General features: G+C 41.1%; 2 protein-coding genes and 1 non-coding gene across 8 annotated transcripts in view; 2 read left to right on the top strand and 1 right to left on the bottom strand.

The window, feature by feature from the left end:
- Window positions 1-15,718, top strand: part of DAAM1 (dishevelled associated activator of morphogenesis 1) — a 182,057-nt gene extending 166,339 nt beyond the window's left edge. For all 4 annotated transcript variants that reach the window (XM_069596723.1, XM_069596724.1, XM_069596726.1 and 1 more), the window contains exons 20-25: window positions 418-586; window positions 3,825-3,932; window positions 5,843-5,903; window positions 8,709-8,840; window positions 11,339-11,509; window positions 12,996-15,718. In XM_069596723.1, the coding sequence (XP_069452824.1) occupies window positions 418-586; window positions 3,825-3,932; window positions 5,843-5,903; window positions 8,709-8,840; window positions 11,339-11,509; window positions 12,996-13,205 (851 nt within the window). In that variant the 3' untranslated portion in view covers window positions 13,206-15,718. The remainder of the gene's footprint in view (window positions 1-417; window positions 587-3,824; window positions 3,933-5,842; window positions 5,904-8,708; window positions 8,841-11,338; window positions 11,510-12,995) is intronic.
- The window catches only part of L3HYPDH (trans-L-3-hydroxyproline dehydratase), a 145,068-nt gene that overhangs the window by 34,539 nt on the left and 87,585 nt on the right, over window positions 1-22,944 (bottom strand). The window contains exon 6 of one of the 3 annotated variants that reach the window (XM_069596731.1): window positions 2,201-2,485. The exons of 1 other annotated variant lie outside the window; for it this stretch is intronic. In XM_069596731.1, coding sequence (XP_069452832.1) covers window positions 2,385-2,485 — 101 coding nt within the window. In that variant the 3' untranslated portion in view covers window positions 2,201-2,384. Of the gene's footprint in view, window positions 1-2,200; window positions 4,279-22,944 lie in introns of those variants that run through there. One more of the 3 variants, XM_069596734.1, reaches the window with a different exon arrangement.
- Window positions 20,088-20,192, top strand: LOC138444450 (U6 spliceosomal RNA). Its single transcript, XR_011258476.1, has one exon. It is a non-coding gene; the product is annotated as a U6 spliceosomal RNA (small nuclear RNA).

Genomic DNA, 22,944 nt, shown 5'->3' on the forward strand with positions numbered 1-22,944 from the left:
TTGGGGCCCTAATGACATCTGCCAGCTGTGACATGTCACACATTTGCCCAGTTTTTCTACTGGTGAAATTGATCAATAGTCCTGTGATCTGACTCACACCAGGCAAGAAAGGGTCTGCAAATGAATATGGAAAATGCAGTTGACGCTCTATGTATTCCTAACTGCTTACGGTTGGTGAGTCAACCAAGAAAAAGAAAGGCTGGGATTGTGCAGCTGTCTCTGGGTCTCTTGAACAACCTGAGCTGACTCTCCTGGCCCCCTTGTGTCTTGCTTCTGGTATAGGTGTTCAGAAAGTGCTCCCAGATAATCTAATGACCCCATCTTACATCTTTGGTATCTGTTATCGGGTGTGTGGATTTAGGATGAGTATCACTGAAAAGTCTTGGTTGTAATAGTTTTGTGTATTTTGTTTTGAAGCAATTCGTTCTGGCTCAGAAGAGGTGTTTAGGAGTGGTGCCCTGAAGCAGTTGCTGGAAGTGGTTTTGGCATTTGGAAATTACATGAATAAAGGCCAAAGAGGCAATGCATATGGATTCAAGATATCCAGCCTAAATAAGATTGCTGACACCAAATCCAGTATTGACAAGTAAGTATGGAGGACCTGTGAGCACTTGGGTCGGGGCTCAGCTTTGTACCTCTGGGCCTCCTGACACTCAAGTGTCTGGTCTGCACTTTCTCCTTCTCGTCCTCCTCCAACACTGATCCTCCCTTACCTCAGGACCACGCAAATCCCAAGTTCCCACTGGGCCAGTTATCCTTCATTTTCATTCCACAAGTATATCATCTAGTCCAAGTTTTTTGTGTTTGGGGTTTTCTCAGGTAAACATTTTGTATCGTGTAATATGTGAAAGGCAAGTTCACACACTGGAAATATATAGCTAGATGAGGTTTCACAAATTGGACACATCTGTGTAAGTAGTGCCCAGATCAAGAAACAGAACATTACTAGCATCCTAATAGTCTCCTCGTGACCTCTCCTAATTGCTACTCCTCCACAAAGATAAACTAACAGCTGAGGATATAATGTGAAGCTTGCTGCTTTTTAGATTGTGTTTTCCTTGGTACCTGGAAGCGAGCAGATATATGAAAAGATGAGTGTATATATGCGTTCTGGCTGTTGGTGTTCAGCTGCTCATCCCAAGACTCATTAAAATGCTTCCTAGAAAGTGTGTTTTAAGTGAACAGATTCTTGTTAGAGACACCAGGATATGAAAATGCACTGGTGTCATTTACCGGCAAGGGCATTAGGCATATTAACTCTAGCTTCCCTGAGAACTGTGGTTCTCTAAAGTTCTCACTGTCTTGAAGGAATTGTTTCTAAGGTAAACTTCTCTGTAATCTGAATTCTTTTTAGAAATACGGCTCTTCACCCTAATTATTCCCAACCAATGAGCTTTTCACTCTGTATTTTCTATAGGGTTAGTGAAGCATAGCATAATGGCAACCTTGAATCCATCCTGTAAGAAATAAGCAATGTGTTTAGTTGTACAGCTAAGCCTTATTTTTGCATTGTGTAGAAATAGATTAACAAAGGGCAGCTGATATATTCTATCACCACCACCTTATTTTTAATGTAAGCACTCGATCCTTTCAGAGCCCTTTCACATTTGGTTGTCACAACAGCCTGTGAAATCGCCAGAGCAAGTGCTGTATCGCCTGTTGTCAGATAAAGAAACGGAGGCAAGGGTCAGGGTCAGGTGTCTCATGTAGCTTGTCTGAGGTCACAGCCAGCAAGGTGTTTGGCCTTACAGGTATTTGACAACTGTTCTAGTGGTCTGCCCACAGCTTTCCTCTACCAATAGGCAGATCTTATTTGAAGGTTGTAGTAGATAACTGCAGCATCTTACTTGCATGTGAAGAGCAGCCATCTTTTAAGGAAGGGAGTTCTCTTCCTCTGAGCTTATAGGTTGGGGCAGAAGAAAACCCTCACCACCAGTCACAGGTGGAGGACCTCTCCACACACAGGTGTGCACACATAACATGCCCTTAATGCCCTTTGCACCCCACCCTTCCAGCTTACTGATAACCTGGCACTTACTACATGGTTATCTACTAGTTAATGTAAAAATTCCTCCAGTACACAATTAGCCTTTCCAAAATATTAAAACACAAAACCATTTCTGATCTTTTTCTTTTCCCTCTTCACTCTGCATTATAGGCTTGTTTATGGTAATGAGCAGAGAATAAGAATAATCCAATGTGCGATGTCTAGTTATTGTTTTTATTCAGGAATTTATATTCATTCAAATCAGGTGTTATTTGGATAACAGACAAATACAGAAATTGATCTAGTTTTAAGTCTTTCTCCACACAAAAAGGTATATATGATTAATTAAATACATTTATTTCTCTGAAATAATGAAGGAAAACAGCGTTAGTCTTTCTCATGATGGGCCCTGGAATTTGCCCCTCACACAACCAGCGCATGGCAGACACATAGATTCTGTGAATGGCCAGATTGAAATGGAACAATACAGCTGAACATCTGCAAAATAAGTGACCAGAACTATTAGCTACTGTTTTACTTTGCTGAACAATGGTTCTCTAATTATTGAGAGCAAGAAAAATAAGGGGAAATTTTTTTCCATGTGACCCAGTTATCTCAGAGGAATAGGATTGCATTGACTTCTAGGAAGCTACAAGGTTAACCAGAAATGATTTGCATTGATGGGGAAAAAAAAAATTGTTTGCCAACTTTGCTTCACTTTAGTTGCTGGGGAGACTGTTGTGACTTAGCCTTGTGAATTAGCAAACTGCCTAAAAATTATGGAAATAGTTTTTAAGTAATGTATTTGTGTCCTCCTAATTATGGTAACTTTCAACAGACTGAGTGGTTCCTGATCTTGGCTGTTAGACTCAATGGGAAGTTTTTAAAAATACTCAGCCTGGCTTCCCGCTTCATTTCAACTGATGAATCCCAGGTTGGCCTGGGCATCTGGGGTTCACGTGATTGTAATGTGCATTGGAGTCGGGGACAAGGGGACCAGACTCCTATGGCGTGGCCTCATGGATACAGTTATCAGATGCCTGCCTTTTCAGCCCAGGTCAGTCAGGGTTCAGCCCTGTCAACACTGAAGAGGGAGCCAGTTATGCAGTTAGGAGCTGAAGTGTTGCTAAAATTAGGCTGCGAGTATATCATACCCATGATGGCACAGTCCTGGCCCAGTTCCAGGCCCTGCCCTGAAATGCGGGGGGGGGGGGGGGGGGGCGCTTCCTAACTTTCCAGCCACCTTTTGCTGCAGCAGCAAAACAGATGAGGTCAGAGTGGGAAAGAGAAAAACAAATGAGTCGAAAGGCGAAAATGTTATCCCCCAGAACAAAGAAACTTTAAATGAGAATTCTCAGTAATTCCCGTCAGTGGGTCGCTGCTCTGTACTTTCAGACTTGAAAATTAACTGTCTTCTTTGGTGCATTATATAGACATCCTCACTCCCCACCCAACCCTGCTTTGTTCTGAGTTGGCAGGACAGGTCTCGTCTTTGGGTGGATGCACTGTGAAGGGATGTCCCTACTGGCAATGGTTCAGACTCATTTTCATCACTCATTGCATTACCCAGATTTGGAAGGGTCCTCATTATGGGCCAAAAATGTAATTCTCATCCCCTGCCCTTCTGTTTCAGAAGATGTGTGCCTCTCTTGACATCTATTTATGTAAATCCCATGAAGACTCTCCTCTTATCCCTTTCTCTTGAATTCCTGCTTTACAGGAACCTCCAAAATTTGAAAGTAATGCAGGATGTAGCTTTCTTTTGGAATCAGACACTTGACTATGCAAATCATGTGCCGATATCAACCATGTTTAATACTCTCTCCTCTAACTGTAGGAACATTACACTTTTGCACTATCTCATCACTATTGTGGAAAATAAATACCCCAGGGTTCTCAATCTAAACGAGGAGCTGCGGGACATTCCTCAAGCAGCAAAAGTAAAGTAAGTACTAACAGTGAATTGTTTCAGCTTTTCAAATCCCTTGGTCTGTGCTTTAGCCGTTGAGATAGTTAGTGTTACCTTAAGAGGGTCCTGTCCTTCTTTCCCCTGAATAGTATATGAAGTAGTTTGAATCATTTCCAAGTCACCCAGACGTATTACATAATTTTGAATATATGATTAACTCTTGAAGGGAGTTAAGGGTGTCAACACATTCCCTAAGTCCCACTGCACACTTTGAAAATACAAGATATAACTTTATAGTTGATCCTTCCTATACGAGGTCCTCCATATCCATGGTTCCACATCTGAGGAATCAGTCAGCCACAAATCGCTTCGTCCATAATCACTGGAAAAAAAATTATGTATAAGCGACCCTCACAGTTCACACCTGTGTTGTTCAGGGTATTGTTGAACATATACTGTGAGCAAATGTTGTATATACTTGTTGTAGCTGTTTTGGAATACTCCTGGATACAATTTTTAACTTCTGCAAAACCTAATTTTCTGAGTTATGAAGAAACAGGGAAGAAATGTGGTTTCACTACTAGTTGGAAGGGGTGATTCTCTTAAAATACAGGTGGGAGCACCCTTAGTTAAATGAGGATATGTCGTTAAGCAAATAGAAGTGCTACAGGTCAGGGCGTTGCTAGTATCAATTTTCCCAGGTGCATACACTCCCAGAAACCAAGCAGCCTTTTAATGGAAAGCAGTCTTTATGCAAATGAAGGAATACAAATAAAGTGGAAAGTCGCCAGGTTCTCCCCATAAACTTCACGCTTTTCAGAGACCTCCGGAGGGGCATGTGCTTTTCCTTGCTGCTCTTCCTATTGCACCCGGCTCCCCTCCCCACTTTAAAAGAAAATACTTTAAACTGCATCTTTATGCAGACATTTTGAAAAATCTGATGAGCAGCCTAATTTAGAGTTTGGGAAAAATGTACCATGATGTAAGACATGAAATTAAAATGTGAAGGTAAATGAAGTATTGGTGAATTTGTTTACATGTGAATTCTCTGTGAGAATGGTAATAATCTCTCATGTTTAAAGCCATCAAATAAAAAGCATTATGAGAAAAGTCTAGGAAACTTTGTTTTAAAAAAAAAAGTCAACAAAAATGAAAACTAGTTAGTGAAACTTTAAGAAAAATCATTTTTTATTGAAATGTAGGCTATCACCTTGTAATATTCATACTATCAGTGAAAGTGAAAGTCACTCAGTCATGTCTGACTCTTTGCGACCCCTTGGACTATACAGTCCATGGAATTCTCCAGGCAGAATACTGGAGTGGGTAGTCTTTCCCTTCTCCAGGAGACCTTCCCAACCCAGGGATCAAATCCAGGTCTCCTGCATTGCAGGCAGATTCTTTACCAGCTGAGCCACATGGGAAGCCCTCATACTATCAGAGTTTTCATGAAAAGCAATACAGTAATGATGAGCACAGCACACACATGATTGTGCCTCAGCTCTTTCTTTCCCTTGTCTAAAGGAAGTCACACATGGCAAATTTATTTCTACATACAGTAATTTGCTTAAGTGAGATTTTTGTGAGATTAAAACATCATATTTCTATTCTGTCCTTTTTAACCGATATATACATATACATATATATACATATGTGTATATACATATATATACATGTGTATATATATATATATACACATACATATATATGTATATATATCTCATACCTACTGGCTATGGAAAACAAGAAACATAATTGCATACAAGTTTAAAGTGTTGCTGTCTTTCTGTGAGATCCGAATGCTGAAGAGAATTTTAAGCATTTAAAATGAATTTTAAAACACTTAAAATAGTGTGGATGACCAAGAATGAAATATTTAAACTCATCGTACAGTTAATTCACAAGTATAAGTCCCATGTTAGTTACTAAAATGCTGCCATTTACAACAGCATGACTGAGCTGGACAAAGAAATAAGCACATTGAGAAGTGGCCTGAAAGCAGTAGAGATGGTGAGTATCTGTTTCTTGTTCTAATTCCCAGTCTTGTCACTACTGGTGTCCAGCAGAGGAGTTGCCAGTTGCTTGGCATGCTGGTATGCTCGGGATAAACGTTTACTATTAAAAATAGAATGCAAAAACAGAGAAGCAAAGGCAGACTGTGTTCAGCCTGGCGACCCAGCAGCGGGCATCACGGGAGCTGGGACACTGGACCAGAGTTCTACCACTTTCCTGTCTGTGACGTAGGACTTGTGACAGTGGATTGGGCTAGAGACTCCTCAGGGTCTACTCAGTGCTCCTGTTCTCTTGGTAAATGTTCACTCTCAGTAGAGCAATGGAACTTTGTCATCTTTGCGTTGGCTCTTTGGGGAGTATGCATTGAGCACTTTGAGGATACAGTCCATTCTCAAGGTGAGGGGATCACAATGACTCAGAATGCTTGCCCTCCACATGTTACAGTGGCCAGGAGCAATCATCCCAGTTTATCTCCTGTAAAGTGATGACAAAGGTGCCTTTCGAAGGAAGGTGGTGATTTAGGTTAGCCTGGGCCTTAGGGAATAGCTGGCGTGTGTGAGAGGAAGTATCTCTTCTAGATGAGATGAACTTCGAGCTGTGGCTTAGGAGAGAGAGTGAGCTTAGGTACAGAGGAGGGAAGCCGTCCCAAGTCTACGAGATGACCTGAGCCCAGGCTCCATGGAAGGAAAGCAGGTCAGAGTGCTGGAGGAAGAGGAGCCCCTGGCCTTAACCCTGATTTGAGGGCGCAGTGCCCCATGGGTACCACACAGGGACTGTCACCAAGATGGAGACAGATTAGGGTGGAAGCCTCGCTCCCAAGAGCAGACAGGGCTCTGGCCTGGCCCTTGGTGCAGGAGGCTGGTTTACAGGCAGCTCGGGAAGGTTCCCCACAGATCAACTTACGCATAACACCAAAGGGACCCTCCTCCTGCTTGTAAAACTGCCATAGAAAGTAGTTGGCATCATTAAAGAAGCTGTAATACAAATTAAAGTCACGATGCTAATCTTTTCTGTTTTTAATAAATTAAGGAGCATGTTTTTTCCCTTTTTTGGGGGGAGGGAGAAGAAAGACGTGGTGGGTAGGCCACTGTTTAAAAAGTGCAGGAGATGAACTGAGTGCATTGTTTTCCCAGCCCCTGCAGCTGAGAGGCTATGAAGGAACGTGGCACATGGTCCTCGGCTTTCACAGGCCGAACAGGACAAGGGCGGTTTGGGACAAAGCTTGTTTATAGCCTTCACTCTGCTGTATTTCCTCCCAGTGGAAAGCTTTCTTGAGACTAGCATGGCAGCTATGACAGCCCTAAAGTCTGATAATGGATGCTCTGAGCCCTGAATCTGAGCTAGCTCAGAACAAGGCATAAGACAGGAGTCCCAAGGAAGTTGTGTGTTTGAGGGATTTATTAAAGGTCATTTTGCTGAAATCTCTCTAGCCCTTGGGTCATGTACACTGTAACACACTCTTCATAGGAAGGGCCTAGAGCAGCTTCCCCCTACCCCCGGCAGCTTAAATGTCAAGAGGGAGGAAATACTGGGGACAGACTTTAACCTGTCCAAATATTCATGTGTCCCAACTGTGCTTTGCACAAGTCAGTCGTACTGTTGGAAAGGTATCAAAGGTGGAATTCTCATGAAATTATACATTCATGAAACACGTTAAAATTGCTTTCACATCTCTGCACCTCACACACATAACTCCCTTACCAGCCCAAGTACTAGAATTGTGGCAGTTTCTTTTCATCAGAGCAAGTTCCATAAAAGTTTCCACTTTCATTTCACTTGATTCCCCTGGTTATATGTATATTGCCCTCCTTTTATGAGTAAAGAAACTAAGGCCCAGGCTACTTGACATAGATAAAAATCAAGTCAGTGGTTGAGCTGAAACCGCTTGTGACCTCTACTCTCCTGCTTGTTAGACTCTCTGCCATAGAAGGTATGGAAGAAAATAGAGATCCAGAATAAGTCAGTAGATACACAGAAAAGTTGTTACTGAGACCCTGGAATTAGACAGATGTTGAGTTCAAATTTTGGCTGTATCACTTATCAGCTACTTGACTTTGAGCAAAGAATGCCTCCGAACCTCAATTTATGTGTCAATACAATTGGCATAATAATTGAACACTCATAGAGGTTTAGCGGAATGAAATAGGAAAATGCATCTGGCAATGGTTTAAGTTACTATTGAAATGAAATTTGAATAAGCTGTGTCCATCACCATGGTAATGGAGAGGATGGCTAATTAACACGACACTAATACCTCTACCTGCCTGTTCATAAAACCCGAATGGTATGGATGAGAAGAAAAATGACATTATGGTGCCAAACGCTACAGCTGAAATTCTACTGACCTAGATAGCATAGCTTAGGAAATAAGTAGACTTGGCAGATACAGAAAAAAGGGAAAAAATCAAGACACCAGAGTTCTGAGCACAGAATATCTACAGATTCTCTTGCTTTCAGTCACAAACCCTTTTAATCCAACTTGCTCTCCATTATTTAACTTCTATGAGTTTTATCCAAATGTTAATCTACTTACATTCTAAAGCCAGTATACAAAAACCACACCAATAAAGTACTCAGATGATTGGTTAAATTGCATTTTGCAAATGTGTTTGCACACATGGGCATGACTCGGGCAGGGTGGGCAGAAGCAGAGCAGGACATGAATTATCATAAGATGTTGCTGCAGTAGTTTTGATGTGTTTGCCATTCTGACTTTTATTAAATTTGAGGCATAAGGGAAATGAAACAAGGTGCGTCTGCATCTGAAGCCTGCGTTGACATTATCCATTCCCTGTGTTTAAGGAGCTGGAATATCAGAAGTCTCAGCCCTCACAGCCCGGAGATAAGTTTGTGTCTGTTGTCAGTCAGTTCATCACTGTAGCCAGCTTCAGCTTCTCTGACGTTGAAGATCTTCTAGCAGAAGCTAAAGACTTGGTAAGTTTTCCCTTGCGCACTGAGTATTGCTTGACAGGGCTGGTACTTTCAGGTATGACAATTACTCTTTCATTTCTAGGACTGTGATCAGTTGAAACACACACTTTCTAACTGGCCTACGTGTCTTTAGGTTAGTAAGACCTTGGAGTATCTGAACGGTGTTAAACCAGTGAATACTGTGATAGCTTTTTCTTGGTTATTATTGGGCCAAGGCCTTGTGCTTCAGAAACGTGTAAGATGCTCTCCTTACAAGAGAGATAAGAGACTTAGGAGAACAGGGTGTTCCCTCTTTAAATCTCTAGAAAACTTACTAAATGATAGGCACTTTAATTCATAGCCTCATCGCAAAAGTATAAATAGGACTTTTTAAATGAATTTTGCTATTACAAAATCTTGTTTTCCTATAAAGGAAAAGTTTTCATTGACAAATACCCAACACCTTAAAATCCCACTACCCCATCTCACAGTCTCTCTCTCGTTATTTCCTTTTCCAGAATTCACACACATTCATATTCACGTGCACATTCTCTCATCCTCTTCTTGTTAATAAATGACAGCAAGCAGCTACCCACCTACCGTATTGAGTTTGTCCACAATGCCCATTTTTCAGCTGTGACAACATTCTTTGCTTGAAACTTGACTCTTGCCCTTGAAACTTTAGTAATGATTCTCATTTTTCAGTTGTAGATATGGATGATTTTGTTTTTAAGTATACATACACACTGGCTAAAGTTCAGAAGCAGACTGTGTTAAGATACACTGGCTCATTTCAGCATGAAACCCCACCTCCAATGTTATTAAATAATAAACAGATGACAAGATATATGTTTGAATGACTGCTGTTACCTGATACCCCTGACTGAAACCAGTGAACTGGTGTTAGCAGCCTCCACTGTGATGGCCCCCACCCCAAACCAGACAGTACAGTACCTACTTCATCAAGGGCTCAGACATTTTCCTAAGAATCCAGTGAATAGTTAATTTTTTATTTACACACACCCTACTTTTTTTTAAATTTTAGTGTGGGAACTTTAGTCTGGGACGAGTTTTCTTCAGATTTCCAAGACCAAAATATACATGACTTCATCATCACTAGAATTCCTAGATAAAAAGATCATTCAGGATGGCTTGAAGTGCATGAACTTGAGTGCTTTTGAAATGCAATTGTAGGCTATCTATTGCTGTTTTGTTCATACCAGAACTTTAAGAAATTAGCTTGTAAAAATCATGGAGCAAGCTAAAGCACTGTGTGTGGTGTGTGAAGAATGTTGTGTTTTTCCCTAAAGAGCTTAGTTTCTAATACAATAGCTCCAAATAAGTAAAAGATTGAGGATGCCTCAGTGAAAAGTGAATATTATTATAAATTTAAAGATACAAAATATATGTATAATTGAAAATTGTCTTAAGCATAAATGTTGAAAATATTTCCTTTATGTAGATAGTATCGCCAAAACATCAGAGAAACTTATATATTAAAGGCAAGCAATGCAAGAAAAATAAAAGCAATTAGACCGTGAAGTATTTATGTAGTCCTCCCCAACCTGAGTTTCTCACTATGAAGAAAATGAAAGAGCTGGAAATTTTTTAGTAGTTGATAAGGCATAAGGAGTGAGAATTCATTTGACCTTGAAGCTAGAAACACCATCCTTTGTAGCTTAGGCTTAATAGCATGAGATCCTTAGAGAAGGAGGTATGGTTCTTATAAAACAACTTGACTGGCACTGAACAGTATTTGGATGGCCAAAATAATGCTAAGACACTTGAAAGCATACTATCTCGAATTACGAAGATAAGTGCCAAAAGAGCTAAAAATGGAAATGTTAAACACTGGCTGTGCTGTTTCGTTACTGTATATATTTTTTCATTTAATTTTTAAAAAATTATCCCTTAATATTTTGCATTTTAGCTGTTTCTAAAAGATTTGCCTTGAAGAGGGCACTAAAACCAAGGTTTTGGAGTAAAATTGTATTCTCAGTCATGAATTTTGGGTTGCCTCAATGATTCCGTAATCGGTGATTGTTTTCTAATTGAGGCCCAGGAAATAGAGTAATACCAGCATTATTTATGATTAGGAAAAGCAGCTGATTTTGATATTAACCATATGGCATCAATAAATATTAAACTACTTCAAAGAAAAGTTAAAAGGGGTGAGTTTCCTTACCCCTGCTGAGTTTGCTATTAGCTTTATATCCTGAGCTCTCTGTCCTCTGGTATTCTGCTTTCTTGTTTTTTACTACTGTTTAGTTAATAAGAAGTCATAGGATGTAATCATAGATGTTAAGCTGAAATGAGGTGGACAAGAATAAATGGTTTCCTAAGATGCTGGAGTATTAAATTTTTTCCTTTAGAAACGATTAGATATGTTTAGCAGCTAAAGGTAAATCCAACGAGTTATATTTGACTCAGTTGGAGCTTCAGCCCCTCAAGAGAGATTGATGTTTATATGATCATGACATTCTCTTGAAACACTGAACTTCTTAAAACCTTCTTTTTCCCAGTTTACTAAAGCAGTGAAACACTTTGGGGAAGAGGCTGGAAAAATACAACCGGATGAGTTCTTTGGCATTTTTGATCAGTTTCTTCAGGCTGTGTCAGAAGCCAAACAAGAGAATGAGAACATGAGAAAGAAGAAGGAGGAGGAGGAGCGCCGAGCTCGTATGGAGGCTCAGGTAAGAGGGCAGGTGATGGGCCAGTCCCACCTCCCGGAAGTGCTCCTGCTACATCTCCTTGGTGTTTAGGAAGCACTCCGATGTGCTGGCAGGGAGGAGGGCATCAAAGCCCTCTCTAGAATGCTACTGGGAGTTTAGTCAGTAGAAAGTTTCTCTTCAGCAATGTGGCAGTCTATATGCAAAGCCTAAAAAAATATATTCACATCCTTTGATCTGGAGTTCCACCTCTTAGAAGTCTTTCTAAAGAAATAATTCTACATTTCCACAAAGAGAACAGCACTCTTTACAATAAAGCCTCAACCTGGGACAGCCTAAATGTTTACCAACTGGGCACTGGTTCTAAATGATGTTCAGTTCAGTATGGTTCAGTCAGTCATGTCTGACTCTTTGTGACCCCATGAACCGCAGCTCACCAGGCCTCCCTGTCCATCACCAACTCCCAGAGTTTACTCAGACTCATGTCCATTGAGTTAGTGATGCCATCCAACCATCTCATCCTCTGTTGTCCCCTTCTCCTCCCATCTTCAATCTTTCCCAGCATCAAGGTCTTTTCAAATGAATCAGTTCTTCACATCAGGTGACCAAAGTATTGGAGTTTCAGCTTCAGCATCAGTCCTTCCAGTGAATATTCAGGACTGATTTCCTTTAGGATGGACTGGTTGGATCTCCTTACAGTCCAAGACTGTAAGGGATCTCCTACAGTCCAGTCTCCTTACAGTCAAGAGTCTGATCCAACACCACAGTTCAAAAGCATCAATTCTTCAGCACTCAGCTTTCTTTATAGTCCAACTCTCACATCCATACATGACCACTGGAAAAACCAAAGCTTTGACTAAACAGACCTTTGTTGGCAAAGTAACCTAAATGATGTAATAGCTACATAATGGACTATTTATGCAGTCCTCAAAATCATGTCTTTCTCATGTGAGAAAGCTTACTGAGTGGTTTCCACATGAAACATTTTTGTGTAAAGTAAGTGTTGATAGTGGTGAGATATACCCCCAGAAGGTTCATAATGGTTATCTCTTGGTAGAATTAGGATTATTTTTCCCTTTTTATCTGAATATATACATTTTATATAATGTATGCATATTATTTGGATCTTAATAATTGTAACTCTTGCATAGTGGGTTCTAGGCATCCATGGTAGAGAGAGGCTAATAAGCCTTTGATGTCAGGAATGTGGCCTGATGAGCATTTGCTTTCATCTGTCTATACCATCAAAGAAACCAATATTTTAAATTAGAATATCATGAGGTTTACCCAGATTCTAGACAGTGAGAGTCTAATTACAAAGTGGTGGTCATTTTTTCATTGCTCCTGATTCCCCTCACATCCCAGTCACTTGTGACAGGCAAGGGATTGGCAGCTATTGACAGACATGGCGTGACTGCAGCACTGCCCTATCCACAGTGTTCATCTCCACTGAATACAAAATGCAGTATTGTCTCGACACTTCTCTAAGCGGTTGCTTTCCATCTTGCAGCTCAAAGAACAACGTGAAAGGGAACGGAAAATGAGGAAAGCAAAAGAGAACAGTGAAGAAGGCGGAGAGTTTGATGACCTGGTTTCCGCTTTACGCTCAGGAGAAGTGTTTGACAAAGACCTTTCCAAACTGAAACGGAACCGCAAGCGCATCACCAACCAGATGACGGACGGCAGCCGGGAGAGACCGGTCACAAAACTTAACTTCTAATTTCCCTTGAATACTTTTTTAGAAAGCTCATTAGCAGCCCTTTGAAGTGACTAGAACTTTTCATTACACTGCCTTGCAATCCAAACAGTGGCAATTTCTCCTTTCATCTGTGGGTGAATGTGTGAACATGTGTGTATGTACGTGTGTGTATATATTAAGAAGTGTATATAGAAGTCTGAGTGTTGTCTAGAGACCTATGTTTGGTTAAAAAAGAAAAAAAGTCTATGTCTATGTATGTGCTCAGAACCCCTTTGTGTATGCATTCGTACTGAGTGTGGCTCATCTTCTTTCCCCGAACACCATGACTGTTCAGAAGCACAATACTGTCTCCTGAAAGAGATACGGAGACATTCCCTAGAGTAAAAAGAAAAACAAAAAATAAATAAATATAGCTTGAGAAATATTTTATGGTTTCCAAGCTTGATATACTTTGAAATTATTTTCACTGGTGAAACTGGTATTGGAAAAATATAGATTTCAAATGGTTTTTGATAGTTGACAAGTATGATGCTGGTGCATTGCATCAGTAATTGACAGGACCAGCTTAGAATTTCTGACGTTGGTGTGGGGATGCAGTCTGTAAATGTTTATGGAGAACATCTTGCACACAATCTGAATTTTATAGAATGTCAGTCAGAGTTCTTTTATATGTTTAAAACCTGGACATCAGTTTCCCTCCTTAATTTCATCCAGTTCTCTGCCAAGCACTCATGATGATTTCTTTACATTGCTTTTGGAAAGAACACTACTTTATCTAAATGCAATCCATGCTCTTGTTAAAGAACAAAATTACCATATTGTGCTTGTTTTCCTAACAGTATAGAACTATAAACTTTCAAATTTCCCACCCAAGACCTAAAAGAAAGAATTCTCTGAAAGGATAAAAATGATTAAAAAAAAAAATTTATGGGGTGCCTTTTTTTTTTTTTTTGGTATTTTCTGTTCTGTAGGACAAGCTGCATCTTCTGTAAATGTTTCTGAACTAAAGAACACTTAGTGACTGCACAAAACATCACCACCACCAACAGAGATGCCAAGATCTATTTATCTCTAAGTATGTTTGAAGTGGTTTGCTGTTTATATGTTGTCATTTTAAATTGTGTGTCAGTAACACTACCTGTAAAATTTCAGTCCAAAAGATAAAGCTCTCAGGGAGAAATGAATAAAAACAATGAACATTAGAAAATAAAATATAGATGCTTACCATTAACCTACCAACTCTTAATATCCTTAAGTTATATGATATATACAGAGGACTGTTACTTTTTTTTTTTTTTTTTGCTTTGCTTTATTTATTTGTAGTAGGGGAGGGGGGGCTAAGGTTCTCTATTTTCTTTCCATCAATCCTGTTGTGGTTGGGTTTCCTGTGGAGAGTAGTTTGTCCTATTGCACTAGAACATTATTTACGCACTAAATTGAGTTTCAGTCAATTAACGAATATTTATTGAAACACCTACTATGTGCCAGGCATTGTAGGGCTACAGTGGTAAGCAAGACAGAGCCCCTGCCCCCAGGGAGCTTATGCTGTAACGGGGACAGTTAAGGGGCAAACAGAATACCAATGTGTGTGCTGTATAGGAATCGTGCTATTTAAAAATAATTTGTATAAACTATAATGCTTAGTGCAGAGGGCAAGGTCTCTGCACTACGTGAAAGCTGTGAAATAGTGCTCTAAGAGTTGGCAAGAGCCGTGGTTTTACGTTCTTCCCCCTCATTGCAAACTTAGCAACTTTCTACATATTACACAGAAGTAAATGACTAGCAGATAAAAGTCACAAATATATAGCAGACGTCGCGCTCCCCCAGCTCCTAGGTATCAAAGTCTGCAAGTATACTGTGTCGAAGATGCAGACTGAGACTTCGCTCAGAAAAGCATGGAGGTGAGGAGACGTGGGGTACGCTAGTGGGGTTTGTCTATTCCTTAACTAAAGTGCCTCTATATATATTCTTTTCTATTTAGAGCAGGAGAAATTTGATCTGGCTTGAGTTTGGGACTGACTTTTGAAAATGGCTTTGTTTTCCAATTTAAGGAATGGGCAAGTGGAGGGAGTCACATAAAGGAGCAAGTTTGTGTAGCATGTTCCTCTCGCCCTTTGTAATCATTCTCGTTTTGATATGGCCATCCTGGTAGGCCTCCTTTGCCATTTCCGTTTTTTGTTTCTTTCCCCGAAAGCTGTGTGCAGGTCATTCCATGTGCCATTGTTGGAAAAAAGAAAAAAAAAACACCTACTTTTTAGATTGGTGCTGGTGTAAGTAGCCACTTTTTCTCTCTTGGGTGTGTATTTTTAAAGTTTTTGTTTGTTTTTTTAAATTAATGCCAAAAAGACAAAGCATTATAATTTGTAAACTTAATTATATGTCTTGTATCTTATTAGTTTAGTAGTTGGAACCACTTAGTCTTTAGGTGCAAGACTGTTGTTATAGTACCAAGAAAAAAATGTTGTATGTGTTATGAGACTGTACATTTTTTTTAAATAGCAATATGCAATAAAGAAATGAATTCATTACATGTATGTATATGCTTTCTTTGAGTTATTAAAACAAACTTCTTTGCACCATTAAATTTAAATATTGCAATTTGTTGGTTAATTAGGAATAATACAAACTTGTTCATACTGGACCTGGAAAACTATAGTTTTCTGCTGTGGCAGCATTCAGCACATCCACAGACCGCCAGATACTACCTCTTTCTGAAATTAACCTGTTTGTGTAACTCTGTATGAGTTAAATAGTTTGATAGTGAAAGTGAAGTCGCTCAGTCGTGTCCGACTCTTTGCGACCCCATGGACTACAGCCTTCCAGGCTCCTCCATCCATGGGATTTTCCAGGCAAGAGTACTGGAGTGGGTTGCCATTTCCTTCTCCAGAGAATCTTCCCCTCCCAGGGATCTAACCCGGGTCTCCTTCATTGTAGGCAGATGCTTTACTGTCTTAACTACTGGTAAAATTATTTAACTGGAGGTATACAAAAGAATCTCTAATCAATCTTTTTCATTTTGAAGCATTTCCTTTAAAAAATTAATTTATGATATTGGTCAATATGGAAAGTATCACTTGTACAGAAGAAGGAATGTGCATTATATCCTCTGAAAACTGGGACTCTCTCTTGGCCCCATGTCACTTTGGCTTCCTGGCCATCCTCTACCCAATGTAAAATCAAGCTGAAAACAAATTATCCTAGTAGTGGTTGCTTGAGAATTCAAGCACATCTGATCTTGGGAATGGACTCATGATATTCTTATAATTACTATCTTTGTATTTAGCTCCTGGATACTGCATAATATCCAAAAGTTTTTTGTTCTTTTGCACTGGCATTCAGATGGGAGAGATCCTTCTCCATGGTAGGGAAATTTTATATTCCTCCCTACAAATAGAATATACCATTTCCTCTTTACACATTTGAGTGTGGAGCTACATACAGAACCACCTAGAACCTCAGCTGCCCTGGGGTATTGAAAGAAACAGGGGAGAGCCTGAAACTTTGAGATCATTATGCCTACTTGTATGTCTTCAGTTTTCCCCATAAAATCATCACTAGGGAAAATGTGCTTCTGTCAGGGAATGAAGCTATTCAAACCCTCCAGGATTATGCCCTTTTTCTATAACATAACATGGATAATCTTTAATAAACTAGTTTAGACACAATTATTTAATAGATTAAGTTCTAAAAGGGAATTTGCTTCCTGACCTGCATATAGGTTTCTCAAGAGGCAGGTCAGGTAGTCTGGTATTCCCATCTCTTGAAGAATTTTCCACAGTTTATTGTGATCCACACAAAGGCTTTGGCATAGCCAATAAAGCAGAAATAGATGTTTTTCTGGAACTCTCTCGCTTTTTCGATGGTCCAGCAGATGTTGGCAATTTGATCTCTGGTTCCTCTGCCTTTTCTAAAACCAGCTTGAACATCTGGAAGTTCACAGTTCACGTATTGCTGAAGCCTGGCTTGGAGAATTTTGAGCATTACTTTACTAGCGTGTGAGATGAGTGCAATTGTGTGGTAGTTTGAGCATTCTTTGGCATTGCCTTTCTTTGGAATTGGAATGAAAACTGACCTTTTTTAGTCCTGTGGCCACTGCTGAGTTTTCCAAATTTGCTGGCATATTGAGTGCAGCACTTTCACAGCACCATTTTTCAGGATTTGAAATAGCTCAACTGGAATTCCATCACCTCCACTAGCTTTGTCTGTAGTGATGCTTCCTAAGGCCCACTTGATTTCACATTCCAGGATGTCTGGCTCTAGGTGAGTGATCACACCATTGTGATTATCTGGGTCATGAAGATCTTTTTTGTACAGTTCTTCTGTGTATTCTTGCCATCTCTTCTTAATATCTTCTGCTTCTGTTAGGTCCATACCATTTCTGTCCTTTATCAAGCCCATCTTTGCATGAAATGTTTCCTTGGTATCTCTAATTACCATGTCCGAGGTCAGGAGTGGCGGTTGAGAGAAGCAACCCCACATCCAAGGAGCAACTGCGTGGGCCCAGGAGGGCCGAGAGGAGCTACTCCACAGTTAAGATCAGGAGGGGCGGCCATGAGGAGATACCCCTTGTCCAATGTAAGGAGCAGTGGCTGCGCTTTGCTGAAGCAGCTGTGAAGAGATAACCCACGTCCAAGGTAAGAGAAACCCAAGTAAGACAGTAGGTGTTGCGAGAGGGCATCAGAGGGCAGATACACTGAAACCATAATCACAGAAAACTAGTCAATCTAATCACACTAGGACCACAGCCTTGTCTAACTCAATGAAACTAAGCCATGCCCATGGGGCCACCCAAGATGGGTGGGTCGTGGTGGAGAGGTCTGATGGAGTGTGGTCCACTGGAGAAGGGAATGGCAAACCACTTCAGTATTCTTGCCTTGGGAACCCCATGAACAGTATGAAAAGGCAAAATAGGATATTGAAAGAGGAACTCCCCAGGTCGGTACATGCCCAATATGCTATTGGAGATCAGTGGAGAAATAACTCCAGAAAGAATGAAGGGATGGAGCCAAAGCAAAAACAATACCCAGTTGTGGATGTGACTGGTGATAGAAGCAAGGTCCGATGCTGTAAAGACCAGTACTGCATAGGAACCTGGAATGTTAGGTCCACAAATCAAGGCAAATTGGAAGTGGTCAAACAGCAGATGGCAAGAGTGAACGTCGACATTATAGGAATCAGTGAACTAAAATGGACTGGAATGTGTGGATTTAACTCAGATGACCATTATATCTACTACTGTGGACACGAATCCCTCAGAAGAAATGGAGTAGCCATCATGGTCAACAAGCATCTGAAATGCAGTACTTGAATGCAATCTCAAAAACGACAGAATGACCTCTGTTCATTTCCAAGGCAAACCATTCAATATCACAGTAATCCAAGTCTAGGCCCCAACCAGTAACGCTGAAGAAGCTGAAGTTGAACGGTTCTATGAAGACCTACAAGAAGACCTTTTAGAACTAACACCCCCAAAAGATGTCCTTTTCATTATAGGGGACTGGAATGCAAAAGTAGGAAGTCAAGAAACACCTGGGGTAACAGGCAAATTTGGCCTAGGAATACAGAGTGAAGCAGTGCAAAGACTAATAGAGTTTTGCCAAGAGAATGCACTGGTCATAGAAAACACCCTCTTCCAACAACACAAGAGAAGACTCTACACATGGACATCACCAAATGGTCAACACCGAAATCAGATTGATTATATTCTTTGCAGCTAAAAATGGAGAAGCTCTATGCAGTCAGCACAAATAAGACCAGGAGCTGATTGTGGCTCAGATCATGAACTCCTTATTGCCAAATTCAGACTTAAATTGAAGAAAGCAGGGAAAACCACTAGACCATTCAGGTATGACCTAAATCAAATCCCTTATGATTATACAGTGGAAGTGAGAAATAGACTTAAGGGACTAGATCTGATAGATAGAGTGCCTGATGAACTATGGACGGAGGTTCATGACATTGTACAGGAGACAGAGATCAAGACCATCCCCATGGAAAGAAATGCAAAAAAGCAAAATGGCTGTCTGGGGAGGCCTTACAAATAGCTGTGAAAAGAAGAGAAGCGAAAAGCAAAGGAGAAAAGGAAAGATATAAACATCTGAATGCAGAGTTCCAAAGAATAGCAAGGAGAGATAAGAAAGCCTTCCTCAGCGATCAATGCAAAGATATAGAGGAAAGCAACAAAATGGGAAAGACTAGAGATCTCTTCAAGAAAAGTAGAGATACCAAGGGAACATTTAATGCAAAATGAGCACAATAAAGGAGAGAAATGGTATATTTTCCATAGCAAAGACCAATTACTTTGTCTTCTAGGGAAAATATCAGATCTAACCTTTGGCCTCTTCTCTGACATGCTTTTGTCTACTGCAATCAGCTGTGTGTTTCCATGGTATCAAACAAACAGCACGAACAGGAGATTGTACACTAAGGGGTTTTGACAATGGAGATCGTTATTTTAATCAAACCTGGTTATGTTTGTGTTTTTTATGGGAAAAAGAAAATTTTCCCATGCCATTTAAATAAAGCATGTGTTCTCTCTGCTTCTCTGCCTGTGGTTTCTTTCATTGGGAGGAAGAAGAAAGGCAAGAGTTCTGTATTGATCTTACCATCTCCCACTTAATTTACACCCTTTATGGTCATGTGTGGACATTCCTGTGGCAAAGGAAGCTGCAATTAATTCCCCCATCAATGGTAAGCATCTCTTAGCATCCTTACCCCCATCCTCCCATCTCGCTTCCAATGTAAAAATACTTTCCTAAGTCAAGTGAGATTGAGGGGCCACCCTGACTCAGGGATAGGAAGAGTGCCAAGAGAGGAGGTGATTGTAGTGCCAAGCAATGATGCAGGAAGACAGTAGCAGGGAGAAGAAGGTGTCTACCAGATGCTTAAAGAGAGAAAAGTCCTGTTTCCTTCAGCAGTACATGTACTAAAATAGGAGTGATAAAGAGAAGATTATCATGGACCTGTGAAAGGATGATAACACAAATTCATGAAGCATCTTATATTTTTGGAATCTAATAAAATGATACCAGTTCAGTTCAGTTGCTCAGTCATGTCCAGCTCTTTGCAACCCCATGAATCGCAGCACATCAGGCCTCCCTGTCCATCAACTCCTGGAATTCACTCAAACTCACGCCCATTGAGTCGGTGATGCCATCCAGCCATCTCATCCTCTGTCATTCCCTCTTCCTCCTTGCTCCAATCTCTCCCAGCATCAGAGTCTTTTCCAATGAGTCAACTCTTCGCATGAGGTGGCCAAAGTACTGGAGTTTCAGCTTTAGCATCATTCTTTCCAAAGTAATCCCAGGGCTGATCTCCTTTAGAATGGACTGGTTGGGTCTCCTTGCAGTCCAATGGACTCTCAAGAGTCTTCTCCAACACCATAGTTCAAAAGCATCAATTCTTCAGTGCTCAGCTTTCTTCACAGTCCAACTCTCACATCCATATATGACCACTGGAAAAACCATAGCCTTGAATAGATGGACCTTTGTTGGCAAAGTAATGTCTCTGCTTTTGAATATGCTATCTAGGTTGGTCATAACTTTTCTTCCAAGGAGTAAGCATCTTTTAATTTCGTGGCTCTTATTTGCAAAGCAGAAATACAGACACAGATGTAGAGAACAAACATGGATACGAAGAGGGAAAAGGGGAGGGTGGTGGGATGAGCTGAGAGATTTGAGACTGACACATATACGTCACTATGTATAAAAGAGGTAACTAGTGAGAACCTGCTGTATAGCACAGGGAACTCTACTCAGTGCTCTGTGGTGACAGGAACAGGAAGGAAGTCCAAAAGGGTGGGGATTTAAGGATATGTATGGCTGACTCATTTTGCTGTAGAGCAGAAACTAACAATATTGTAAAGCAGCTATACTCCAATAAAAATTAAAAGAGAAAAGCTCGTGTGCTCCTGGCCAGACACTTCCCTACCAAACCGGCCGAGGCTGCCCTCCTTTCTCGCACACACCCACTTGACTAAAACTCTCTTTGTTAACTAAGGGTGCCCTTTGACTTTCTCAGTTTATTCACATCTGGGCGTATTAAAAAACAACAACACCCTTTGAGACTTCAGCCCAGCCTCTAAAAGCTCAGGATTAACTCTAATACCAGTAGGACCTTGCTGTCCATGTCTCAGCTCTTTACTTCATCTGGGGGGTGACACTGGAGGAGAGGAAGCAGAAACAAAGGCAACATTGGTCACTAGTGAGCTAGTCACACTTAGGCAGTTCAGATGACAAACTTTTAGGGTTTCCAGACTGAGAGTTTCTGCAGGTTGACTGTCATTGGAAGGCACACAGGAAGGGCCTGCGTTTCCCCATCGCTCCCTCCCTCCTGCTCTCTTCCTTCCCTCATTAGTTACTCCACCATCATAAAGACCTCATTATTTGGAATTGTCTTAAAAGCCTTTTGCAGAAAAACAGTCCTCTCCTATCACCTTGAATGTGAGATATTTGACCCTGAAATGCACCAGCTGTTTAGTGACCTGACATTTTTATGGCTGGTGAGTTCACACCAAGAACTTGGCCTTCCGAGTCGGCTAGCAGCACTGCTAGGAGAGGTCAGGCTGGCCCTGTTTCACTGGGGTGCTGCTGAAGGATTAACGCAAAGGGGAAGGAGTCTCTACCACGCAATCTGGAGAAATGGTGCTTCCAGGGCAACTGGCATAGACTTGCCCTCATGAGCATGTGGCACAGGTGACCCTGACCAGTCCTGGAACTATCCCCATGAAAACCAAAACATTAAAATCCTCCCCACAGACGACTGTTCCCAAGCTGCCTTGTCCTGATTTCCATGCGGCACACTGGAACCTGCTCATCCTTGAGTTGTCTGTTTCTGGCGTACATGAATTGGGACCCACGCAGGCTTCCATAGTATTTTCACTTCCCTTTTTGGGAGCTGGGCAGAGCAGTTCTATCACTTTCCATCAAAGGATGTCATGGTTCTGCCTCAGAGGTCTCTGGGTACCAGGGAGTCACTGCAGCCCACTGACTAACTTGCATTAAACACACTGTCCTGATGGCATTGTCCAGCAGTCACACAATTTCTTAGAGCAGATTACGTTTCAGGAGCAAAGAGGCTCATTCCTGGGTTTCCTTTTGTTTTCCAGACAACCGTGGTAACACGGATCCTCAGAGCCCAGTGGGAGCTGCACTGAAAACGCATGCATTGATTTAGTCAAAAAATCGACGTATACCACTGACACAGCTTTTCCCTGTACAGATTTCAGTGACCTGGGCAGAGCGAAATTGGAAGAGGAGGAAGGAACAAATCTAACTCACTGGATGGGCCTCCTGCTCTCATCAGGGGGTGGCCACAGCTGGAGGCGCTGTTTGAGCGGACACTGCATTTTAGATGCAACAAAAATGCTTCCCAATGAGGAGGCTTCAAAACTCTCAGAGGCATCCACTGACAAGAACCTTTTAGCTCACAAATTATGAAGGAGACACAGCAGTGGGCCTCACACATTTGAAGAGGGAGAAGATTTATCCTCTATTTCCCTAGAAGGCAGGGCTGCAACCATGGGTTAAAATCACCTGCACACTGATTTCACTTCTCCTAACCTAAGTCGCTCAGTCATGTACAACTCTTTGTGATCCCATGGACTGTAGACCATGCTCCTCTGTCCATAGGATTCTCCAGGCAAGAATACATGAGTGGGTTGACATGTCCTCCTTCAGGGGATCTTCCAGACCCCAGGGATCGAAGCGGCGTCTCCTGAGGCTTTTGAGTTGGCAGATGGGTTCTTTACCACTGAGCCACC

The sequence above is a fragment of the Ovis canadensis genome, chromosome 7 (genome assembly GCF_042477335.2).
Source record: "Ovis canadensis isolate MfBH-ARS-UI-01 breed Bighorn chromosome 7, ARS-UI_OviCan_v2, whole genome shotgun sequence".
NCBI classification, from domain to species: Eukaryota; Metazoa; Chordata; class Mammalia; order Artiodactyla; family Bovidae; genus Ovis; species Ovis canadensis.